Raw genomic sequence first — 22,906 nt, forward strand, 5'->3', positions numbered from 1 at the left:
CTTGTTCCATCATCCCTGTCCCATCACCTCTGTCCTGTCATCCCTGTCCCATCACCTCTGCCCCCTCAAGAGGGAAATCAGGGCAATGCACCCATCAGCTTAACCCTATTAAACAACACCCCAAAGATTTTCCCTGCTCCAGAGCTCAGGATTCACTAATGACAAAGAAAACACCTGGAAAAATCCATTTAGGAGGACAAGAGGCTGCCCCAGGCAAAGGCAGATGCAGGGGGAGAGCTGCAGCTCTGGCTGCAGGATGTGCAGGAAAATCCCAGCTCGTGGCTGTTCCCAGGTGCCCGGGAAGGAGCTGGAGGCTCTGGAGGGAAGGGCCATCTGTCATGGCTGTCACACGCCCAGAGGGACGGCTGAGCCTGCTGACCTCAGCTCTCAGCTCCTGCTTTCCTTTATGTGGGGCTGCAGGGGGAAAAAAGGGGGAAAAAACAGGAAAGCAGCTGCCCTCGAGCAGATTGTGGGGTTTTTGTAGGATCCAGCCTAGAGCTCTTGATGTTTTCACTTCCCTTGTTAGCAATTATATTTTTCCAGAGATTTTTTTTGCCTGCCCTGCACCTCTACTTCCCAATGGATCGCTTCCCATCCTCACTCCACCTGTGTTTTCCAAGCTCCTTCTCTAAAGGAGGCTCCAGGGGTTTTCCAGAGGCACAGGGATGAAGATGTTTTGTTCTGGCATCACCTCTGGAGTTTGCTGATCCTGTCACACTGGGAGGATCCCACATCCCTCCTCAAGTGTCCCCACACCCAAAGGTGCCCCTCTCATCCCAAAGGCTTCCTGAAGGCAGGGGCACTGTGTTTTCCTAAAACCTTGCTCACAGCCTTGACCCAGCAATTCCTGCTGCCCTGGTTTCCCCAGGATCAGCAGCACCACCCTGCTCTGGCAAAATCAGCACTGTGCTCTTCCCACAGTCACAGAATGATGGATGGGATGGGATGGGATGGGATGGGATGGGATGGGATGGGATGGGATGGGATGGGATGGGATGGGATGGGACTTTAAAGGTCACCTCGTTCCACCACCTGCCGTGGGCAGGGACAGCAGCATGGCGGGGGATTCTCCCTGCCCGCTCAGGTGAGATCCCAGTGGGAAGGCTGTGTCCAGCACTGGACGAAAACCAAAAGCAGGGAGTGGTCCTCAGAGTCCAGATGAGGCCATGGAGATCCTCCCAGGGTTGGAACCAGGCTGGGAGAAGAGATGGATCCAAGGAGAACTCAGAGCCCCTTGCAGGGCCTTAAGGGGCTCCAGGAGAGCTGGAGAGGGACTGGGGACAAGGGATGGAGGGACAGAACACAGGGAATGGCTCCCACTGCCAGAGGGCAAGGCTGGATGGGATATTGGGAAGGGTGACACCCCGGCCCAGGTGCCCAGAGATGCTGTGTGGGAAGGGCCGGGACTGGACCGGTGCAGCCGAACCCGCCCGGCCCCTCACACCGCCCCTCACACCGCCCGGCCCCTCACAGCCCCTCACAGCCCCTCACACCGCCCCTCACACCGCCCTTCACAGCCCCTCACACCGCCCTTCACAGCCCCTCACAGCCCCTCACACCGCCCCGCCCTTCACAGCCCCTCACACCGCCCCGCCCCTCACAGCCCCTCACACCGCCCCTCACAGCCCCTCACACCGCCCCTCACACCGCCCTTCACAGCCCCTCACACCGCCCCTCACACCGCCCCTCACACCGCCCCTCACACCGCCCTTCACAGCCCCTCACACCGCCCCTCACAGCCCCTCACAGCCCCTCACACCGCCCTTCACACCGCCCCTCACACCGCCCCTCACAGCCCCTCACACCGCCCCTCACAGCCCCTCACAGCCCCTCACACCGCCCCGCCCCTCACACCGCCCCTCACACCGCCCCTCACACCGTCCCTCACGGACCCACAGCCGACCTCACAGCCCCTCACAGCCCCTCTCACAGCCCCTCACACCGCCCCTCACACCGCCTCTCACACCGCCCCGCCCCTCACAGCCCCTCACACCGCCCCTCACAGCCCCTCACGCCGCCCCTCATACAGCCCCTCACCGCCCCTCACAGTCCCTCACGCCGCCCCTCACGCCGCCCCTCACAGTCCCACACAGCCCCTCACAGTCCCTCACCGCCCCTCACACCGCCCGGCCCTCACACCGCCCCTCTCACCGCCCCTCACTCCGCCCGGCCCTCACACCGCCCCTCACAGCCCCTCACACCGCCCCTCACAGCCCCTCTCACCGCCCCTCACTCCGCCCGGCCCTCACACCGCCCCTCACAGCCCCTCACACCGCCCCTCACACCGCCCCGCCCCGCTCCGCAGCTCCTGCGCGCCTGGCGCAGCTCTCGCGAGACTTCGCAACATGGCGCCGGCGGGCGGCGCGAACCTGCCGTGGTACGAACGGGAGCGGGGGATGGCGGGTACCGGGATACCGGGATAGATACGGGGATAGATACCGGGATAGATACCGGGATACAGGGATAGATACCGGGACAGATACCGGGATAGATACCGGGATACAGGGATAGATACCGGGACAGATACCGGGGTACCGCGGCGGGAGCTGCCCCGGCGCTGACCCCTCGCTCCCCTTCCCCGCTGCAGGGTGGAGAAGTACCGTCCGCAGGCGCTGTCCGACCTGGTGTCTCACCGGGACATCCTCAGCACCGGTAATCAACCCGCCGGTCCGGGTGTCCCCCAGCCCCGTTATCCCGCTGTTATCCCACTATTATCCCATTATTATCCCGTAATCCCGCAGTGCAGCGCTTCATCAGCGAGGACCGGCTCCCCCATCTGCTCCTCTATGGGCCACCCGGCACCGGGAAGACATCCACCATCCTGGCCTGTGCCCGGCAGCTGTACCGGGAACGGGAGTTCGGCTCCATGGTGCTGGAGGTGAGCGGGAACGGGGCGGGATGCGATGGGATGGCATGGGATCACTGGGATGGCATGGGATCACTGGGATGGCATGGGATCACTGGGATGGCATGGGATGCAGGGATACAGATCCACACCGTTCCCTTCCAGCTCAACGCCTCCGATGACCGGGGCATCGACATTGTCCGAGGGCCCATCCTGAGCTTTGCCAGCACCAGGACCATCTTTAAGTAGGTGGTGGGTCAGTGCTTCCCAAAACTCCCCATCTCTTTAGCACCCTCATGCCCTGGCACTTGGATTGGGAAGGGAATTTGGGAGGATGCAAGAAGGGCTTCCCAGGAGTCAGGCTGGGAGCAAACATCCCAGCTCCTCCCTCCCCAGCACCAAGCCCACCCTTTTCCTAGGAAAGGCTTTAAGCTCGTCATCCTGGATGAAGCTGATGCCATGACCCAGGATGCTCAGAACGCCCTGAGGAGAGGTGAGGGGCACTGGGAATCCCACACCACGGGAATCCCACACTGTGGGCAGCCATCAGCCTCATCCAGCACAGCACAGGGTGGGAATTCAGGACGGGGCAGCAGCCAAGGACACTCCTCCCCTCCCTCCTTTTTGCAGTGATTGAGAAGTTCACAGAAAACACTCGGTTTTGCCTCATCTGCAACTACCTCTCCAAGATCATTCCCGCCCTGCAGTCCCGCTGCACCCGCTTCCGCTTTGGCCCCCTGACCCCGGAGCTGATGGTGCCGCGGCTGCAGCACGTCATCCAGGAGGAGGGGTGAGTGGGGACCCTCCACTCCCCCTGCCCCCATTCCCTGCCAGGGAGGAGCAGCAGGTTGGATTCCCACGGTTCCACTTTCCAGGGTGGATGTGACCGAGGACGGGATGAAGGCTCTGGTGACGCTCTCGAGCGGGGACATGCGCAGGGCCCTCAATATCCTGCAGGTGGGACTGTGGCCATCAGCCCCTGGCCAGCTGAGCTGGAGGGGCCTCTTCATCCTTCCTGTTCTCTCCTCTTCCTCAGAGCACCTCCATGGCCTTTGGGAAGGTGACAGAGGAGAATGTTTACACCTGTACAGGACACCCCCTCAAGTCTGACATCGCCAACATCCTCGACTGGATGCTGAACCAGGATTTTTCCACTGCCTACCGCAGTATCCTTTGCCCTGGGGGTTATTCCCAGCTGGGATAAATCCTGGTCTTCCCAGGGATCTCTGTGATCTCTGTCTGGGGCAGGTGCTGCTCGCTGGGGAGCTCGTGGGGTTGCTGCAGAGATGAGGAGCAGGATCTGGCAGCCTGGAAGCAAGGCCTTGACTCGCTCTCAACCCAGAAATCACAGAGCTGAAGGCGCTGAAGGGCCTGGCCCTGCAAGACATCCTCACTGAGATCCATCTCTTTGTGCACAGAGGTGGGGACAGGGTCTGCCTCTGGATGATCCTGGAGAGCCCAAACTTGCCCCTGGCCCTCACCAAGTGTTTCCTTCTCTCCACAGTCGATTTCCCCCCTTCCATCCGCATGCAGCTGCTGATCAAGCTGGCAGACATCGAGTAAGTGTCACTCCCCACTGTGGGCACCCTGGGGTGGCTCCTGGTGGTTGCTGGGCACTGCTGGCACACAGCCCATGTCTTTGGGGGGCACCCAGAGTGGTGGAAACCCCCAAAGCTGCCCTTGGTTCCTCTCCAGGTACCGCCTGGCTGCTGGCACCAGCGAGAAGATCCAGCTGAGCTCCCTCATCGCCGCCTTCCAGGTCACCAGGGACCTGGTGGTGGCTGAAGCCTGAGTCCTGCCGGGTGGATCTGCTGCTGGATTTGGGAAGGACCATCAGCCCCATGCCTGGAGCTGTTCCATGCAGCTTCCCAGTTCCTTTCTGGCAGCCTTGAGTGCACAGGCAGGCTAAAAAGGTTGTTAAAAGGCAGCATTATTCCCAAGCTCCTTGGGAAAATACAGGTGCCTCAAAAGCCCAGCAGGTCTCACTGGTCCTTGCTTTTCCCTTCTGAAGGGAGGTGGGGGGTTAGGGAAGCACCAGCTTTCTGTGTTTAGCTGTTCCCAAGGGAAAAACAACATCCTGGGGACGTTTGGAGGAGAATTCCCTCCACAAAGCCTGCCAGCACACAGGGAATGTGCTGTTGCTCCAGCCACCAGCTAAGCTGGAGGATGGGAACAAACAAAACACTGCTGCATGCTCAGCATGTCTGGGAATTTGGCTGATTGAGTGCCATGCTCCAGCACAGAAAGAAAACAACAGGAATGGGAGCAGGGGGTGGAGTGAAGCCACCTCTTCCCACAGGTGGACACCTCTGCCACCCCTCCCTGGCAGCCAGGGCGGTGCCAGGCACTCCCAGGTCACCTGAGCAAGCCAGGAGGGAAATCATGAGGAATCAATTTTTATTTATTGAGACCTGCTCGGGCTTGTCCTGCTCCTGCCCACGCTGGGACAGCAGCAGAGCCCACACTCCACCAGGATGGAGGGACATTCCCAGATGGGTGTTTTGGGGGGGGTCAGCCCCACATTTGTGCAGGTGACAACAGCTCTGCTCTCACAGCAGCTGCTCCACCATCACCTCACACCATTGCACTTGGAAGCAGAAGCACCTGACCCAACCCCAGCAGGGGACAGGGGGGCCTGTGTCCCCTGTGGGGCCACTACAGCTCTGCCCCTTGCCCTCTGCGTGGGATTTTGTTGGGTTTTTTGTGTATGACACCAAAACAAGCCCTGCACAGCCCCAAAACCGCGGGAGCAGCAGCGCTCCTGGCTCACAGCTCGGCGTTCCCGCGGCGCTGCCGGCCCAGGCCCAGCTCCAGGGCTCAGCTCCGTGCTCTGCTCTCCCTGCTGCCTTAAAAAGTCCTGTAAGTGAGGAATTCCTTCAGCTTCCTGGGAATGGGCAGCGCCAGCACCTGGTAGGTTGTGAGGAAGGTGCGCAGGGCTTTGCGGCACAGGTGCTTGAGCGACGAGAGGACCCTGGGGGCTGTCCAGAACTGCACGTGCCCATCTCTGGTCCTGCAATGGCATCCAAACAACCCTGAGCACAGGGACACAAGCAATTCCAACTGCCCCCAAACATTCCCAAGCTTGCTAAGAGCATATATTCCCTCCCCAGCCCAGGAAAAGTATCCCAAGGGAAGCCCAGAATTTGCTGAGCTGCAGGAGGAGGAAGCAGCTCTGTGCTTCTCCACCCTCTTTCTCCTGTTTACCCACCCTGTGGCAATAAATCCTCCATGTGGGAAGTACATGCAGCACAGACCGTTGGTCATGGGGGCAAAGGCCACTGGGGACCGCAGCTCCAAGGCCCAGATCCTCAGGAGCCTGTGGAGAGAGGACACAATGCAATGCCTGTTGCCAAAATAAAGCCTCTGCCATCACCTGAAGACACACAAACAAGGAGGATTTGCTTCCCATGGGAGTGTCCCAGGGAGGACTGTCCCTGAGAGTGGCACAGCACCCAGCAGGATGAGGACCTCAGCTCAGGGTGACAGCCTTGCTACCCCTTGTCACAGCCAAGCCATGTGTTCCCACAGATCTCACCTTTCCACTTATTCCAGGAATTGGTGGGGACCTGGCACATTTATTCCCCACCTCCTGAGCTCTTGCTTCATTCTGGCCCCTCTCTGGCTCCCCACAGGGCTTCACTCACCTGTCATCTGCCACAGTGGCCAGGTAGAGCCCCTCAGGGGAGAAGCAGACGGAGCGCAGGGAGCTGGTGTGGATTTCACTGCTGGAATCCAGCATGGAGTACAAGGGGACGTGGCTGTGGGTGGGAACAACATCCCAGGATCAGCTCTGAGCTGCCACCAGCCCCTTCCCCAGCTGAGGCTGACAAGCCAGACCCCTCTGCCTCTGGAAGCAGAGGAGTGGGGATGGCTGTGCCCAGCGAGAAGGGAAAGCCACATCCAGCCCTAAAAGCCTCTGTGGCATTGCTGTGCCCCCTCTGAGGTCTGTACCGCAGGGTCCTGAGCTGCTCCCCGGTGTAGGGGTCCCACATGATGACACAGGCGTCGTAGGAAGCGGTGACAAGGAGAGCAGAGTCCGGAGAGAAGTCACAGGACACCACGCTGCTCTGGTGGCCCTCCAGCCTCCGGATGAGCGTGTAGGATCTCATGCTCCACAGCAGCGCCTGCGGGATTTGGGGAGGGGATCAGCATCCCAAGGTTTAAACCACACGGGCTCTGCTCCCAAATTCCAGCAGGATGGCCTGGCCCTTCTCCCAGGGGGGTTTCTGGGGACACAGAGGGCTGGATTCAGCAAGCACAGGCTCCATCCTGCAGGACTCACCGACTTCTCGCCGGCAGCAGAGCAGAGCATGCTGCAGTCAGGGGAGATGGAGCAGCAATAGACCCACTGCACGTGGCCCGACAGCACCTGGACCTGCCGCCCTGGGGACAGCAGAAATGTGTCACCAGAAGGGAACAGGACCCCTTGGCTCTGCCCTCCCTGCCTTTCCCCAGTGGGAATTCACACTGGGCTGGGGATTTCCTGGGAAATCCCATGGCAATGCCCTTCTTCATCTCCCAGGTTAGACTCTGCTCCCTGTCACAGGGCTGTCCCCTTCTGCCTCAAATACTGTCCCCAAAGGTTCTCTCCCACCATCTTCCCTCCTGAGATGGGTTCCTCCCCTGATCCTTTCCTACCATCCCTGCTCAGGTCCCACACACGCAAGGTCTTGTCCCGCGAGGCCGACACGAGGATGGGGCTTCCATTGGGAGCAAAGCTCAGGTCCCTGACGACATCCTGGTGTCCCAAGAGGCTGAAGAGGAGGTGCCCTGCGGAGAGGAGCTGTGCTCAGTGCCATCCATCCATGGGGAATGAGGCAGAGCCCCTCGTGCAGCCTCACTTGGGACAGGTATTGGGGAAGGAGGGAGATGGGAGCTCACCTGTCTGCACCTCCCACACCTTGATCTGCCCGTCGTTGAGCCCAGTGGCCAGGACCAGGCAGGGGAGCCCCATGGCACAGGCAGGATCTGTGTCCCCATCCTCAGCTGCTGGCCAGGCACTGAAGGCCAGGCCCCACACGATCTGCCCACACTCCAGAGTCCTCTCCTTGGCTGCCCCACGGCTCCAGGTCTCTGCTTTGCCGCCCTGCCTCTTGCGCTCCGAGGTTTTGCAGCTGCTGGAGGGAGACAGGGATGGGTCTCACCCTGAGACCCCTGCCCCAGCTGCATGACCCATCTTCACCCCACGCTGGGCAACCCCTGGGATCAATCCAAGCTGGGGAATGAATGGATGGAGAGCAGCACTGGAAGACTTTGGTGCTGGTGGGTGAGGGCTGGCCATGCCCCAGCCCAGAAACTCCCTGGGCTGATTCCCCAGCATGGGCAGCAGGAAAGGAGATTCTGCCCCTCTGCCTCACTCAGGTGAGACCCCCCTGCAGAGCTGCCCCTGGCCCTGGGGTCCCCAACATCAGAAGGATGTGGAGCTGCTGGAGTGAGACCAGAGGAGGAGATGCTCCAAGGGCTGGAGCCCCTCTGCCCTGGAGCCAGGCTGAGGGTGTTCACATGGAAAAGGCTCCAGGGAGAGCTCAGAGCCCCTTGCAGGGCCTAAAGGGGCTCCAGGAGAGCTGGAGAGGGACTGGGGACAAGGGATGGAGGGACAGGACACAGGGAATGGCTCCCACTGCCAGAGGGCAGGGCTGGATGGGATATTGGGAAGGAATTTTTCTCTGTGAGGATGGTGAGGCCCTGGCACAGGGTGCCCAGAGAAGCTGTGGCTGTCCCTGGATCCCGGGCAGTGTCCAAGGCCAGGCTGGACACTGGGGCTGGGAGCAGCCTGGGACAGTGGGAGGTGTCCCTGCCCATGGCAGGGGTGGCACTGGATGGGCTTTAGGGTCCCTTCCCACCCAACCCAACCCAAGCCAAGCCATTCCATGACTCCGCACTCACAGCTCGGCCTCCCCCAGGGGCCAGGGGATCAGTTTGACCACGCAGTGTCCCTGGGACCAGGCGAACCAGGCCCCGTCGGGGGAGAAGGCGACGCTCCAGGTCTCGCAGCTGGATTTCCAATCGTAGCGCTGGGGCCGGCCCGGCTTCAGCTCCGCCAGCAGCACCGGCTCCTCTGCGGCAGAACGGCCCCGTTACCCACAGAGCCCCCCAAACCCCGTCAGCCCTCACATCCCCAGCGCCCCCGGGTCCCCGCTCACCTCCGCCCGGCTTCATGGTGCCCGGCCGGCGCTCGGCCCCGCCGGGCCCGCCCGGCCCAGGGCGGCGGCGGCGGCGGAAGCGGCGGCGCGGGGAGGGAGGGGAGCGGAGCCGCCTCGTCCGGCCCCGCCGCCACCGGCACCGCCCCTGAGCGGGGAGCGCCGCGGCGGGGCGGGACAGGGACGGGACAGGGACGGGAGAGGAACGGGAGAGCGCCGGGATGGGACGGGACAGGGACGGGAGAGCGCCGGGATGGGGCGGGGAACAGCCCCCTGAGGGAGAAATGGCGGGCACCGGGCCTGCCCCCGCCCGCCGGGCCCGGGGGGCGCTGACCCCCTCAGGGACACACAGGGTGAGACCCCCGGCAGTGACACCCTCAGGGACCTACAGGGTGACACCACCGGGCAGTGACACCCTCAGGGTTATACCCCCCCACCAGTGACACCCTCAGGGACCCACACCGGCATATCCCCCGGCAGTGACACCTTCAGGACCCACAAGGTGACACCTCTCGGCAGTGACACCCTCAGAGACCCCACACAGAGACACCCCCTGGCTGTGACACCCCACAGGACCCAGAAGGTGACACCCCCCGGCAGTGACACCCTCAGGGACCCACAAGAGGACGCCTTTCGGCAGTGACACCCTCAGGGACCCACAAGGTGACATCCACTGGCAGTGACACCCTCAGAGACCCACAAGGTGACAACCCCCAGCAGTGACACCTCCCAGCACCCACAGGATGACACTCGCTGGCAGTGACACCCTCAGGGACCCACAAAGTGACACCCCCGGCAGTGACAAGCCCCAGGACTCACAACGTGACATCCCCTGGCAGTGACACCCCAAAGGACCCACAAGGTGACACCCCCCGCCAGTGACACCCTCAGGGACACACAGGGTGACACCCCTGGCAGTGACACCCCAAAGGACCCACAAGGTGACACCGCCAGCAGTGACACCCCCCAGCACCCACAGGATGACACCTCCGGCAGTGACATCCTCAGGAACCCCGCACAGGGACATCCTTGGCAATGACACCTCCCCAGAGACACCCCCCCGGCAGTGACACCCCCAAAACCCAGCTGGATGACACGCCCCCATTCAGCAGCTCCCCAAAAAGATCTGCACCCCCATATTCAGCCCCTCCCAGCAGCCCCCCTTGAGATCCTTCTCTTTGAGCCCCCCTTTAGTAGCACCCCGATGTCCCCGTGCCCCCACATCGTCCCCCCCAAGAGCCAGCAGCCCATCACCAGCCCCCCAAGAACCAGCACCCCGCTTTGAGCCCCTCCAGCACGCTCTGGGTGACACCACCCTGGCAATGCCTGCCGTGAGTCCCCCACCCCTGCACCCCGAATTCTGCACCCTCCAGCCCCGCAAGCCCCTCACCAGGGATGGATGTCCCCCCTGTCCCCCTTGTCCCCCCAGTGCCCTCCATCTCTCTGGCTCAGGGTCCCTGGTGCAGGTCCGGGGTGCAGGCAGCGGTGGGATTGGGGTGCTGCACCCACAGACACCCCAAGACCTGCTGGAGTCCCCCCAGTTGTGCTCAGCGTGTCCCCTCCGAGGGCTGGGGTCACCCTTGGGGGTCCCACGCTCTTCCTCCCTCCCCTCATCCTCAACTCCAGTGTTCCCCCCTTAGTTTGGCACTTTGGGGTTCAGACCGAGCCCCCCACCCTGGGGAGCTCTGACATGACAGCAGCCCCACCGCAGGTGCCACCGCTCGGCCATGCTGGATGAAGACACCATTAGGTAGGGGGACAACACGGGCAGGGTGGGCACTGGGGACCCCCGAGGGGTGGCAGGTCCCCAGCAGGGTCCTGCTGTGCCTGTTCCCTCACGATGCCGCCCCTCGCTCAGCCACCAGCAGATCTCGGCCGAGCTGCGGGGTGAGGGGGGACACGGCGGGGATGGGGGGCAGCGGGACCCGCCCTGGTCCCACGGGGTGCCCACGCTGTGCCCACGCTGTGCCCACGCCGTGCCCCTCGGCAAGCTGACAGCTGGCTCAGCCTGGCACCTGGGAACCCCGCCCAGGAGGAGCAGGGCGAGTTCCACCTGGAGCTGCGAGTCCCCAGCGGGTGCCACCCTGATCTTGGGGGGCTGGCGGCTCCGGGGGGCTGCCACCACCACGAGGTCTTATTTTTGGTGTGAGGGAAGAGAGGACAGGGTGGGGACAGTGGTGACACAGGATGTGTCCTCCCCTTCCTGCACTCAAAAGGATCCTCACTGCACCAGGCTGGGGACATCAGTGGTGCCAACCCACGTGTGACGATGCCGTGGGGGCTCAGTGGGAAATGCTGCCATCCCTGCTTGGGGACAGGGGAACAGGAGCACCGTGGAGTACCCAGGGTTGTTCCCCAGCAGAGAGGTTGGCTCTCACATCACGTTTTTGGCCTTTGGTTTCAAAATTTGGGGAAACTGAGACACGGCTGGGTTTGGGGGTGTAGATGTGCGTACAAGGGCACGCGTGTGAGCGTGCACAGGGACACACACACGGTGACACACGCGGTGACACACACACAGACACGCACAGCTGACAGATGGAGCAGCCAGCAGAGGCAGCATCCCGCTGCCATGGCAACCAAAGCGGCTACCAAGGCAACAGGATGGCCATGGGGACAGGGTGGCCATGGGGACAGCCAGGAGGGGCTGGAGGAGGAAAGGCTCCCCTGGAAATGGGGGTGCGATCTCCCCAGCATCCCCTGGCACCTGCTGGCTGCCCCATGTGCCCAGGAGAGCTGGGACAAAGAGGGGACGTGGCGCTGCAGGGACCATGACAGTGGGGACAAACCCCCTGCCCACTGTGCCCCGCTGACCCCATGTCCTCACACGGACTGACCCCCGGGACTCCTCGGACCCCTTTGGCCGGTGTCGTGCTGGGGGACACGTTGGAGCCAGCCGTGAGCCAGTGCTGGGTGCTGGGTGTGGCACTCGGCCCCCCAGGGGGCTCAGGCACCTCTGTCCCCTCTGTCACCAGTCTCTGTGCCCAGCAGGTGATTAAGAAAACCCACACTGGGATGAGGTGCTGGAGGTGGAGCTCCCAGAAGGGGAGCTGGGAGAGGCTGTGCGGAGCTGGAGGTTTGGGACTGGGATGTTGTGGGCAAGAACGAATCCTTGGGGTGGGTGAGGACCTCGGGGCACATCGGAACGGGGCAGGGTCTGGGGGCACCTCTGCACCCCCCACGTGGGGTATGGGTGACCACAGGTTAGGACCCGCCGGGGTGGGGGCAGTGCCACATGCAGACCCTGCATGTCCTGGGCTGTCCCCAAGGCACTTGAGGCCAGTCCTGCCTGTCCCCAGGCTGTGCCACCACAAGCTGGGTACAGCCCCAGGGCAGAATTTGGGTTATATCACCCCTCCAGCTGTTCCACTTTTCTTTTTCCCGCTCCAACCCCTGAGCCCTCGGGGTCCAGGGGAGCAGCCAGAAGGATCCAGGGTCACACCAGAGGGGACACAGCAGCATGACCCCTTCCCTGCATGGGACAGGTGCTGCAGACCTGCAGCTGGGGCAGGGCACGGAGCTGTGGATGGTTCCTGAACGCCGTCCTCCTGCCCAGTGTCACCCATGTCACACACCCATGTGACCTGGATGCACCATGGAGAGCCCTGAGGTGAGCAAGGACAGAGGCCAGGGAGGGGACATTGCTGGTGCTGGGTCAGTGGTGCTGCCCTTGGGAGGTGGTGGGCAGGGGGAGAGTGTCCCGAGGGTCCCTGTGCCCCAGGACGGTGGAGCTGGGGGTCCCGGGCTCCTTTGGGTTCTGGAGGGCGGGGGGGGGGGGGGGAGTGTCCCGAGGGTCCCTGTCCTGCAGGGCAGCTCTGGCCGGGGGTCCCGAGGGCAGCGCGGTGACCGGACCCCCCTCCCGGGCCCGGCAGGAACGGGGAGCCCCGCGGGGGGCTGGGGGCACCATGGGGACCCGCGGGGTGGGGGCTGGCACACGTAGGCAGCGCCCGCAGACCCCCGCGGGCATTCAGAGCACTGCGCCGGCTCCCCCACGAGGGGACAGCAGAGACACGCGGGTGGGGGACACGGGGACACGGCGGGGGATGTGATGGGACGGGGCGTTTTAGAGGGCTGGGAACACCACGGGTGGGTGCCAGGGGGACTAGCAGGGGGGTCTGGGGGATGCCACAGGTGGGTCCGGCCACTGACCCCACCCTGGGGTGCAGGGGGGCCACGTTGGCTGCAGGAGGTGCTGCGAGACATCGCCCACAACGCCTTCAGCCAGCGCGACGAGACCCCAGAGCCACCCCCAAGTCCCCTCCCTGCCCCGACACCCCCGGCACCCCCCCTCAGCCCACCCCGGGAGGGGCAGGGACGCCCGGGGAGCCAGAGAGGGGACGCGGGGACAGCAGCCCGGCACGGGGTGTATTCTGGAACACAGAGATGTACATGGCACCGGCTGAGCGCGGCTCCGCGGGGCAGCGGCGGGTGACACGGGTGACACGGGTGGCACAGACGCGCAAAGAGGCCACGGGTAAAAAAAAAGACCACGACGCTATCGCCACTAGAGCGGGGCGAGCCGGGACGGGACGGGGCGACAGACAGACAGACGGACACGGGGACACGTGGTGGTGGCACCGGGTGGCCCGGGACGGGACGGGGGGAGCCCGCCGGGCGGGGCTGCGGGGAAGCGGCGCAGGCGGCGGCGGCACGGGCGGGGCCAGGGGCCGAGGGGACCCCCCGAGCCCGGCCTCAGTCCTTGAGGGTGGCCTCGGACACGCCCTGGGCCAGCAGCTCGGCCAGGACGTTGTCCAGGTAGTTGGGGTCGGGGTAGCCGTGCCCCGTCAGGTTGGAGCCGAACTCGGTCTTGTGGTGGATCTCGTTCCACACCACGGTGTCCGACTCGCCCGTGGTGTTGGAGGTGCCGATGGTGAAGATGAGCCGCCGGTCCCAGGCCACGATCAGCAGCTTCAGCACCTGCGGCGGGCACGGCCAGTGTCGCCCATCCGGCACGGACTGGCACGGACTGGCACAGCCACCCCGCACCCCCGGCGCCTCCTCCCCCGGCACAGCACAGCCCCTCCCAGGGTGGGATTCAGCCGCAGCACGGTGCCCACAAGGTGCCACCCTTCCTTGTGGTACCCTCATCCCATCCCAGGGCAGCTGCAGCCTCCCCGTCCCATCCCATCATCCATCATCCATCATCTCATCCCATCCCATCATCCCTATCCCATCCCGTCCCCTCCCCTCCCGTCCCGTCCCATCCCATCCCATCCCGTCCCGCTCTCACCTTCCTGCCCTTCTCGTTGTCGGGCAGGTAGCAGTGCCGCGGGAAGCCTCGCGCCGTGAATTTCTTCCCGGGATTGGGATGCTCCGGGCCCTGGGTGGGCGGGGACACGGGGGGTGAGCGGGGGACACGGGACGGGGGGGTCACCGACCCGCCTGGGGGTCCCTCCTCACCTGGATGCCGGTGGGGATGTCGTAGACGATCCGGATGGTTTTGGAGTCGGTGTATCCCGGGAGGGAGTGAGGGATGAGGTGGAATTCCATCTTCCCGGGGGGCTGCGTGCCCGTCTTCTCCCCGTAAATGGCCTTACAGGTGGGGCACTGCAGGCTCCCGTCCTGGGGCACCGCGTGGGGCTCAGGGCTGGCACCCACCCAGCACCCACCGGGACCCCTCAGTGCCCACCTGGACCCCTCCCAGTACCCACCTGGAACACTTCAGCACACCCCAGCACCCACCTGGATCCCCTCAGCACCCACCCAACACCCTGACACCCACTCCGACACCCCCCCGGCACTCGCCCCGCCCGCAGCCCGGGGTGCCGCTGACCTTGTTGCCGTTGTTGTACATGGCGAGCAGGCACAGCAGGTGGTACATGTGCCCGCACTTGCCCAGCTTGCCCACCAGCTCGGGCTTGATGCCCCTGGGGCTGAGCACGCCCTCGTAGCCGGAGGAGGTGACCAGCCGCTCCATGCAGATGGTGCAATCCTGCCGGGAACGGCATCAGCATCCAGGGGGGACGAGGGGTTCCCCCCCTGCCTGAGCCCCTTAAACCGCTCACCTCATCCGGGGGGTTCTTCACCTTCTGGATGTAGCGGCGCACCACGTCCTCGGGGGTCTTACCTGCGGGGAACGACAGCAGAGCCTGCCCGCGGTGCCACCACCCCCGTGCCACAGGACGGGGACAGCCCTGCCACCCCGTGCCACCACGGCGGGGACAGCCCTGCCACCCCGTGCCACCACGGCGGGGACAGCCCTGCCACCCCCTGCCACCACGGCAGGGACAGCGCGTGGCACAAAGCAGCGATGGGCATCACCCCACGGGAACCCCTTGGGGGTCTCTCATTTCCCCCTCCCCGTCCCCGATCCCACTGGTGGCTCCTTACTCTTCTTGAGCTGCTTCTTTTTGGTTTTCCTGCAGATGCCGTTGACTCCGGGGACAGGTTTGATGTCGCTCTTGCTGACGGGCGGGGGGTGCAGGATGGGTTTGGGGGCGCGGGTCAGGCACACGGGCAGACCGGCGGCGCACATGAGGATCCCCGTCATCCCTGCGCCGGGAGAGCGCCTGTCTGTCCGTCTGTCCGTCCTTCCCACCCCCGGCCCCAGTGTCACCCCGTGTCACCCCGGACCCCCTCACCTGCGAGGGCGGGATGGACGGGGCCGGTGCCGTTCAGATTCTTCACCGGGAGCGCCGGGACCCTGCACGGAGATGGGAGAGGAGGGGGCTCAGCCGGGCTGGCAGGGCTGGCACTGTCCCCTGGGGGCTGCTGGCACTGTCCCCAGGGACAGTCAGTGTCCCCCCCACGGGACACAGGGCAAGGTGTCCCCTGGGGGCTGCTGGCACTGTCCCCAAGCAGTGTCCTCCCCACGGGACACAGGGCACTGTCCCCAAGCAGTGTCCTCCCCATGGGACACAGGGCAAGGTGTCCCCTAGGGGCTGCTGGCAAGGTCCCCAAGCAGTGTCATCCCCGTGGGACACAGGGCACTGTCCCCTGGGGGTTGCTGGCACTGTCCCCAAGCAGTGTCCTCCCCGTGGGACACAGGGCACTGTCCCCTAGGGGCTGCTGGCAAGGTCCCCAAGCAGTGTCATCCCCGTGGGACACAGGGCACTGTCCCCAGGCAGTGTCAGTGTCCTCCCCACGGGACACAGGGCAAGGTGTCCCCTAAGGGCTGCTGGCACTGTCCCCAGGCAGCATCCTCCCCACAGGACACAGAGCACTGTCCCCAGGCAATGTCCTCCCCATGGGACACAGGGCACTGTCCCCTGAGGGCTGCTGGCACTGTCCCCAGGCAGCATCCTCCCCACAGGACACAGAGCACTGTCCCCAAGCAGTGTCATCCCCGTGGGACACAGGGCAAGGTGTCCCCTAGGGGCTGCTGGCACTGTCCCCAGGCAGTGTCCTCCCCATGGGACACAGGGCACTGTCCCCTGGGGGCTGCTGGCACTGTCCCCAGAGGGCTGCTGGCACTGTCCCCAGGCAGCATCCTCCCCACAGGACACAGGGCAAGGTGTCCCCTCAGCAGATGGGAGGGCTGCTATCCCATCCCACGGGGCTGTCCCCCAGTGCCACCAGTCCATCTCTGAGCAGCCAATGGCACCGGTGGCATCACGTCCTCCTCGCCCCAGGGTGGGACCTTGTCAGGGTGTCCTGACCAATGGCATCATCCCCTCACTGATCCCAAAATTCCCAGCCACTGCAGTGATTAGTTCAGCAGTTCTCAGCCCCACACGAGCTGGGGCTGAGGGTGTTTTCCTTCATTCTCAAAGCTCCTCTAGCCACACCAAGGCCAGGGCAGTGATGGGGACCCAGCCCCATCCCAGGGTCTTCCTGGCCCCCTCCTACCTGTCCATAGGTGTGTGCCAGGACAGGGACAGCAGCGGGGACAGAGACAAGGACTGCTCAGCCCAGCAGCCAGCACACAGAAGGGAAAGCAGGATGTCAGGAGGGGAAGGAAATGTGCCTGGAGCTGTTGGGGGCTCAGAGAACCGACCTGTGCCCCCAGCCTGGTGCTGACAGCCTGAGGGGACACCAGGCCAACCCAGCACCGGGTACAGCCGTGCAGATGTGGGTGCCAGGACAGGGACACCCGCCAGGACACAATTCCAGGGGTCTGCTTGCCCACCTGGATACCCCTGGTTAATCATTCCCATCGCAGAAAGGACACGAGGCTGTGGCTGTGCCCTCCCCAGCCTCTGCCTGGTGGCATCAGGTCACACAGCCCGTGCTGGCCTTGGGGACACCATTCCCCCGGGACCAGGCACTCCATGTGCTGCAGCTGCCATGGATAGCCTGGCACAGCACGGACCATCAGCAACCAGGACAATCCATGGCGTCCCTCCCACCACCACATCCCCAGGGTGGGCACAGCGCCACAAGAGCTGGGGCTGCTCGCAAGGTGACAGCAGGGGACGAGCCACCCCCACCACCCCTCTCTGCGCCCATCCCCGCCTCGGTGACACCCCGCTTGTCACACACCCAGCTTACCCGGGGGGCACAGCGGCCCTGGCGCCCAGCCCAGCCCCGCGCTGCGTCCCGGGCCGGTTGAGGTTGTTGAGGTTGTTGAGGCCGGGCAGCGCCGCGCCGGGCACGCCCTGCCCGGGGGCGAACCCCGCGCCTGCCACCCGCAGCCCTTCACCCTTGGCCACCCCCGCCACCACCGCGGGCGCGCCCGTGCCCGGCCCCGGCGGCCAGAGCGCTCCCCCGGCGAAGGTGCTGCTCTGGCGGACCCCCGGGTAGAGCTTGCGGCGCTGGGACGCCAGGATGGCGTTGGAGGCGGCGCGGGTGCTGTTGACCAGCAGGCACTGGGGGCACGAGCAGGGCGTGCCCGTGCTGGAGCCCACCGGCCAGGACTGCGATTTGGGGATGGAGCCCATGGTGAGCGGATAGGCCAGGTCCATGCGGCGCCGCAGCCGCCGCTTGCGCTGCGTCTGCCGGTTCATTTGGGACATGCTGCTGAAGTAGATGAGGTAGCAGAAGCCCAGGGAGGAGAGGTCCAGCCAGGGGTGCTGCTTCTCGTAGGCGTTCTGGATGGTGATGCAGATGTCCATGTCGTAGGGAGTCCAGGAGTTGTTGTCGTTCTCCCATTCCCACACGATTCCCTTCCCCGGCGCTGAGGAGGGGTCATAGAAGTTCCTCCGGACGGGTCGCATGGTCCCTGGGGACACGGGGCGAGGGGGGTGACACCAGTTCAGGGACCCACACCTTCACAGACATCCCTGTGCTCAGCTTCCAGCAAAGACTGGGATACAGAGTCCATTCAGGGTGCAGCAGCCACTGTCCCCCTTCCCAAAAGTCCCCACTGCACCCCAACAGCGCTTCCCTGGATGAGTCCAACCCTCACCCCGCTGTTGGTGACAGCGGCTTGCGCTGCCAGCCCCCTGATCACCGTCCCCGGATGCCTTGGGAAGGGCGATGCTGCTCACCCCTTGTGCTCTTTCCCGGCTTTTTTCCATCCCTCTGGTCCAAGCCCTTCCCCACCCTCCCCTCCCCGTGGCCATCCAGGGCAGGGGAAGCACTTCCCGGTCAGGAGAGGTTTCCTGACAGCTGCTGGCTCTGGCAGTGACACAGCCAGGGGTTGTCCCACAGCCCCGGCCCCTCGCCGCCCGTTCGGGATGGAGCTGGATGGCGCAGCCCCGCGGAGCTCTGCCCTGCCCTCCGGTGCCCCCCCGGCACGGGCCTGTCTATCCCCTCGCCGGCAGCGTTTGCCCAGCTCGATTAACGGCACTAATTAACGGCCATTAATCACCGGCCGCATCAGGCAGCAGAGCCAGGCCCAGCTGCTGCCGTGTGCTGAGGCAGCTCTGCCAGGGCCGCGGGAGGCGGCGGGGGGGCCCTGCTGCCCACACCCCAAATCCCACAGCTGCCTCCGGGCCACTCCCACCCACACCCCGCTCACATCCATGTCCTGTGCCCAGCCCAGCCCCCAGCCCTGCCTCCTTCCCGCGGCTCACTCTTCCCCAAATCCCATATCCCACCCAAAAACACATCCCTGACCCACAGGTCCTTGTAACTGCATCCCAAATCCCCCTGCTGCTCACATCTCCATCCCAAATCCCATATCCTAAATCCCATATCCCCATCCCAAATCCTGCATCTCCATCCCAAACCCCACATCCCCCTGCCCCTCACATCCCCATCCCACATCCCACATCCCCATCCCAAATCCCACATCCCCATCCTAAATCCCACATCCCATACCCAAATCCCACATCCCCCTGCCCCTCACATCCCCATCCCACATCCCACATCCCCCTGCCCCTCACATCCCCATCCTAAACCTCACATCCTCATCCCAAATCCCACATCCCCATCCCAAATCCCACATCCCCATCCAAATCCCACATCCCCCTGCCCCTCACATCCCACACCCCCATAGGGCACTGGAGGATCAGCCCATTCCCATTGACACACACAGCTCCCTGTCCCCAAGGGCCACCTAGCTGTCCCCAGCCCCCTCTGCCAGCCATTCCAGAGCCACAGGGCCAAGCCAGTGTCCCCAGGGCCACCGGGAGGGGACACACATCCCGCTCTGGAACGGGGTCACCTCATTTCTCTCCCTCACTGGGTTTCTCTGTCCCCAGGCACTGCGTGGGCCAAGCCCCCCGAGCTCCCTAACCTTCCCTGTGTCCCCATGTCACAGCAGGCACCAGGAGCACCCTCAGCTCAGGGGACCCTCTTGGAGGTACCACGAGCCTCCAAACCCTGGGGCTCACCCGTGGGAAGAGATGATGGACAGAGATGGATACAGGGATGGGGCACAGTGCTGAGGACAGTGGCTATGTCCCCTGCCATGACACCCCTAGAGGACACTCTATCAGCATCCCTGTCCCCAAGCCCTGTGGCACAGGGACTGTGGTACCCAGGGACATCCCGGGAAGAGTTGTTTTGTCACCCCAAATCCATTCATGGCCCCACCACGGACACGTCCCCGAGGAACACCCAGCATGTGGCCATGGGATGTGATGCCAGCTGCTGTCAGAGGATGGGCCTTGGCCAAAGCTGGCAGGAGGTGGCATGGGGACAGCCAGGGTGTCCCGGTGGCTCCCGCAGCCCTGAGTCAGCGCGGACCCTCCGGGTCGTGCCGCGTCCTGGCTGACTCAGGGCTGCAGGTGCCAGCTGCCCTCTGCCAAGTCCGTGACCAGCTGGAGATGGATCCAGAGCCAGGCTGCACGGCAAAGGCAGGTGGCAGGTCCCTGCTTTGTCCCCAGCTCAGTCCCCAGCCCTTGGCAGGAGCCACATCCACACTCGGGATCATTTGGTGTCACTGGGGACATGGAATGGTGGCATCAGTGGCCGGGCTGAGGTGGCACAGCCAGGGGGGTCCTGCTGTGGGGTGTCCCCAGGCAAGTCCAGGGGGTGTCACCTGACGTGTGGCAGCTCCCCTGCCTGCTCTGCCTGGCCTGGGTAGGGAAGCAGGGATGGGCAGGGATGCACCCAGAACGGCACATCCCCCACAGCACAGCAGCACGTGCTGCTTAATGGGTCACACCGTGACAGGGACACCTTTAATGGGGTCTGGGCTTGGTCCCAGTGTGGGACCAGCTCTGACTTCCCACAGGACACGTGGCCTGGATGCGCTGCTGCAGCACCAACCAGCACAGCTGCAACCATCCCAGTGCCAGCACTGCTCCCAGTGCCCAAACTGGGGCCTCCCCACCTCCCTGGGGATGGAGCAGCCTGGAGGGGAAGAGGAGGGGACAGCAGGATAATGGGACACCACAGCACCCCATGGAGGGATGTGGGGACATGTCCCTCTGGGATGGGGGTCCGTGGTGCATGGGAAAGGAAAGGGCTGGAGGAGCCTGGAGGGGCCCATGGGGGAACTGGAGCCCTGGAGAGTGAGGGGAGGAGAGAGGGAACAGATGGATGGACAGATGGAGGGATGGAGGGATACAGGAATGAAGGGACAGACAAGTAAGTGTGTCTAAGGGCAGGAAGAAAGGAATTAAATGATGGATGAATAAGTAGAGATGCACTGTCAGGGAAGGAGCGAGGGAAAAGGGAAAGATGGATGGATGGATGGATGGATGGATGGATGGATGGATGGATGGATGGATGGAATGACAAACACATGCAGTGACAGATTCATGGATGAATGGAACAACAGATAGACAGATACACACAGGGACGGGGAAAGGGATGAAGGGATGGATGAGAGGATGGAAGGAAGGAGGGAAAGATGGGTGGAAATATGGCAGGATGGAAGGACAGAGAGAGGGAGGGAGAGAGGGATGTACCAGTGGGTGGAAGGATGGATGGATGGATGGATGGATGGATGGATGGATGGAAGGAAGGAAGGAGAGAGGGGATTGATGGCTGCGTGCATGGCTGGCTGCACGGACAGACGGACAGATGGAAGGACGGACGGGTGACTGGACGTTCCTGGCTCGATGCCAACCCCTTACCCGTGTCCTGCCGGAACTGATGCATGGACTGGAGGTCGATGACGTAGGGCGCCAGCTGGACATCGACCTGTCCCAGCACCACGCTGCCGCGGGCGTCCTCCTTCAGCACGTTCTCGATGTGGTGGCACACGGCGGCCGAGTAGGGCCGCCAGCGCCCGTGCTCGTTCAGCCACTCCCAAACCACCACGCGGGCCAGGTTCTGGGGGGGGAACCCCAGGCCCCCCGAGGCCAGCATGGCCCCCGAGCCCTGCCGTGCCATGCCCGGGGGTCGGCGGCTCAGCCCCGCAGCATCCCCCGGCGCGGGGGCGCGGGGGTCACCGGGGGCCCCTCCGGACCCTGCCGGCGCTTGCCGCGGGCTGCGGGCTCCGGAGCTCAGCCGAGCAGGCGCTCTGGGGCTCTGCAGAGGCGGGTGCTGCCAGCCAGGTCCCCGAGGTCCCCGAGCCACCCGGTCCCGCTCCCCCGAGCCCGCCGCGCGGGGCTGGGGCCATCCATCACCCGGCACGTCTTCCCCGGCTCGTCCTCCTCCCCGCGCTGCTGGCAGGGCTCAGGCTCCAAAAAGCCACCAGGACCTCGCAGGCTGCGTCGGCTCGGGGACTGGCGGTGTTTGCGAACGGCGATGGGGACACACAGCCGCGGTGCTGTCCCCCTGACACCCACTCCTCCTCTTCCTCCTCGCGTCCTGCCGCTCAGCCTACGTCCTCGCTGGCTCCACGGCTGTCCACTGGTGCCAAGTGAGGGGGTGTCACCTGCAAAACAGGGCCACAGCGCGGGTCACTCCGGGTGCCGCCGGGCGGGTGGCAGCTGGGGGACCGTCCTCATCGCCCCTGAGCCGGCGGGCAGCGACGCCGCGGTGCCCGCAGCCCTGGCAGCGCGGGCTGCTTGCCAGCCCCGGCCGGCTGCTGGCCTCCGGCGTGACAACGGGGACGGGGGGGACAGGCCACCCCTGCTGACGGCCCTGGGGGGCGGCCGGGGGTCCCACGAGCCCGGGGAGTCTCATCGCTCTCCGCGCTTTGGGTGCCGGGGAGCCCGCGGGCCCCGGATCCCGCTCCAGCCGCCGCTGATTTATGATCTGCACTGCAGGCATCGGGCTGGGGGTGATCCCGGCCCCCCGCTCCCGGCCGGCCCCGATCCCACCCCCGGCAGCCTCCAGCCCCACGGCGGCGGGCGGGGGGCCCGGGCAAGGGGGTGTTGGCTGCACAAACAGGCGGCAGACAGAGGGACAGCCACGGCCGGGCACGCACAGACACACCGACACGGAGAGACACGGGCACACGCGCTGCCACACGCACAGCCGGTGACACGGACAGACAGCGGGACAGACACGGGGAGCCACGGCAGCACAAAAACCCCCCCGGACACACGCACGGCCACACGCTCCGGCTCGGCAGGGCACACACGCACCGCGCACCCCAAAACACGCGTGTGCGCCCAGCCCCGCGCCCGCCGTGACCCCGAGCACCGCGGAGGGGGGGCCCCCATCCCAGCCCTGAGCCCCCCCGGGAACGCGCGATCACGGGGGCCGACAGCCCCCCCAAACCGGGGCCCGGCTGCTCTCGGTGGAGGAGGGGGGG

The 22,906-nt window shown here is 64.7% G+C and overlaps 3 protein-coding genes across 5 annotated transcripts; 1 reads left to right on the forward strand and 2 right to left on the reverse strand.

Moving 5' to 3' along the window:
* The first annotated feature begins 1,926 nt into the window (after nt 1-1,926).
* On the forward strand, nt 1,927-4,820 carry RFC5 (replication factor C subunit 5). 2 transcript variants are annotated; one of them, XM_056504440.1, is made up of 11 exons: nt 1,927-2,377; nt 2,588-2,652; nt 2,742-2,878; nt 3,011-3,090; nt 3,265-3,338; nt 3,476-3,635; nt 3,721-3,802; nt 3,882-4,011; nt 4,188-4,265; nt 4,350-4,404; nt 4,541-4,820. In XM_056504440.1, exons 1-11 carry the CDS (start codon nt 2,346-2,348, stop codon nt 4,635-4,637), a joined length of 990 nt encoding a protein of 329 aa, XP_056360415.1. In that variant the 5' UTR covers nt 1,927-2,345; the 3' UTR covers nt 4,638-4,820. The 2 variants fall into 2 exon arrangements, with proteins under 2 accessions (XP_056360415.1, XP_056360414.1); XM_056504439.1 differs by having other exon boundaries at nt 2,300-2,377; nt 4,188-4,404.
* A 405-nt stretch (nt 4,821-5,225) lies between these two features.
* WSB2 (WD repeat and SOCS box containing 2) lies at nt 5,226-9,098 on the reverse strand. 2 transcript variants are annotated; one of them, XM_056504438.1, is made up of 9 exons: nt 8,989-9,098; nt 8,732-8,903; nt 7,727-7,959; nt 7,484-7,615; nt 7,128-7,228; nt 6,797-6,969; nt 6,490-6,603; nt 6,054-6,161; nt 5,226-5,855 (listed from the first exon to the last, which is right to left on the reverse strand). In XM_056504438.1, the coding sequence occupies exons 1-9, from the start codon at nt 9,002-9,004 to the stop codon at nt 5,693-5,695; spliced, it is 1,212 nt and encodes a 403-aa protein (XP_056360413.1). In that variant the 5' UTR covers nt 9,005-9,098; the 3' UTR covers nt 5,226-5,692. The 2 variants fall into 2 exon arrangements, with proteins under 2 accessions (XP_056360413.1, XP_056360412.1); XM_056504437.1 differs by having other exon boundaries at nt 7,727-7,962.
* Nucleotides 9,099-13,329: 4,231 nt separating this feature from the next.
* On the reverse strand, nt 13,330-22,075 carry DTX1 (deltex E3 ubiquitin ligase 1). The gene is made up of 9 exons (XM_056504362.1): nt 21,336-22,075; nt 17,416-18,085; nt 15,567-15,628; nt 15,316-15,477; nt 14,991-15,052; nt 14,759-14,917; nt 14,386-14,547; nt 14,216-14,305; nt 13,330-13,902 (listed from the first exon to the last, which is right to left on the reverse strand). The coding sequence occupies exons 1-9, from the start codon at nt 21,592-21,594 to the stop codon at nt 13,678-13,680; spliced, it is 1,851 nt and encodes a 616-aa protein (XP_056360337.1). The 5' UTR covers nt 21,595-22,075; the 3' UTR covers nt 13,330-13,677.
* Nucleotides 22,076-22,906: the final 831 nt, after the last annotated feature.

The sequence above is a fragment of the Oenanthe melanoleuca genome, chromosome 15 (assembly GCF_029582105.1).
Source record: "Oenanthe melanoleuca isolate GR-GAL-2019-014 chromosome 15, OMel1.0, whole genome shotgun sequence".
NCBI lineage: Eukaryota > Metazoa > Chordata > Aves > Passeriformes > Muscicapidae > Oenanthe > Oenanthe melanoleuca.

Excerpts from the sequence above, each read along its gene's own strand:
- RFC5 (XM_056504439.1), top strand. The coding sequence starts at position 2,346 with ATGGCGCCGGCGGGCGGCGCGAACCTGCCGTG. Across the intron at positions 3,636-3,720 it reads CACGTCATCCAGGAGGAGGG|GGTGGATGTGACCGAGGACG; the intron begins GTGAGTGGGGAC and ends TCCACTTTCCAG. Across the intron at positions 4,012-4,187 it reads TTTTTCCACTGCCTACCGCA|AAATCACAGAGCTGAAGGCG; the intron begins GTATCCTTTGCC and ends CTCTCAACCCAG.
- DTX1 (XM_056504362.1), bottom strand. The coding sequence starts at position 21,594 with ATGGCACGGCAGGGCTCGGGGGCCATGCTGGCCTCGGGGGGCCTGGGG. Across the intron at positions 18,086-21,335 it reads TCAGTTCCGGCAGGACACGG|GGACCATGCGACCCGTCCGG; the intron begins GTAAGGGGTTGG and ends CCGTGTCCCCAG. Across the intron at positions 15,053-15,315 it reads AAAGAAGCAGCTCAAGAAGA|GTAAGACCCCCGAGGACGTG; the intron begins GTAAGGAGCCAC and ends CGTTCCCCGCAG.
- WSB2 (XM_056504437.1), bottom strand. Across the intron at positions 7,963-8,731 it reads CCCCTGGGGGAGGCCGAGCT|CAGCTGCAAAACCTCGGAGC; the intron begins GTGAGTGCGGAG and ends GTCTCCCTCCAG. Across the intron at positions 7,616-7,726 it reads GGTGTGGGAGGTGCAGACAG|GGCACCTCCTCTTCAGCCTC; the intron begins GTGAGCTCCCAT and ends TCCTCTCCGCAG.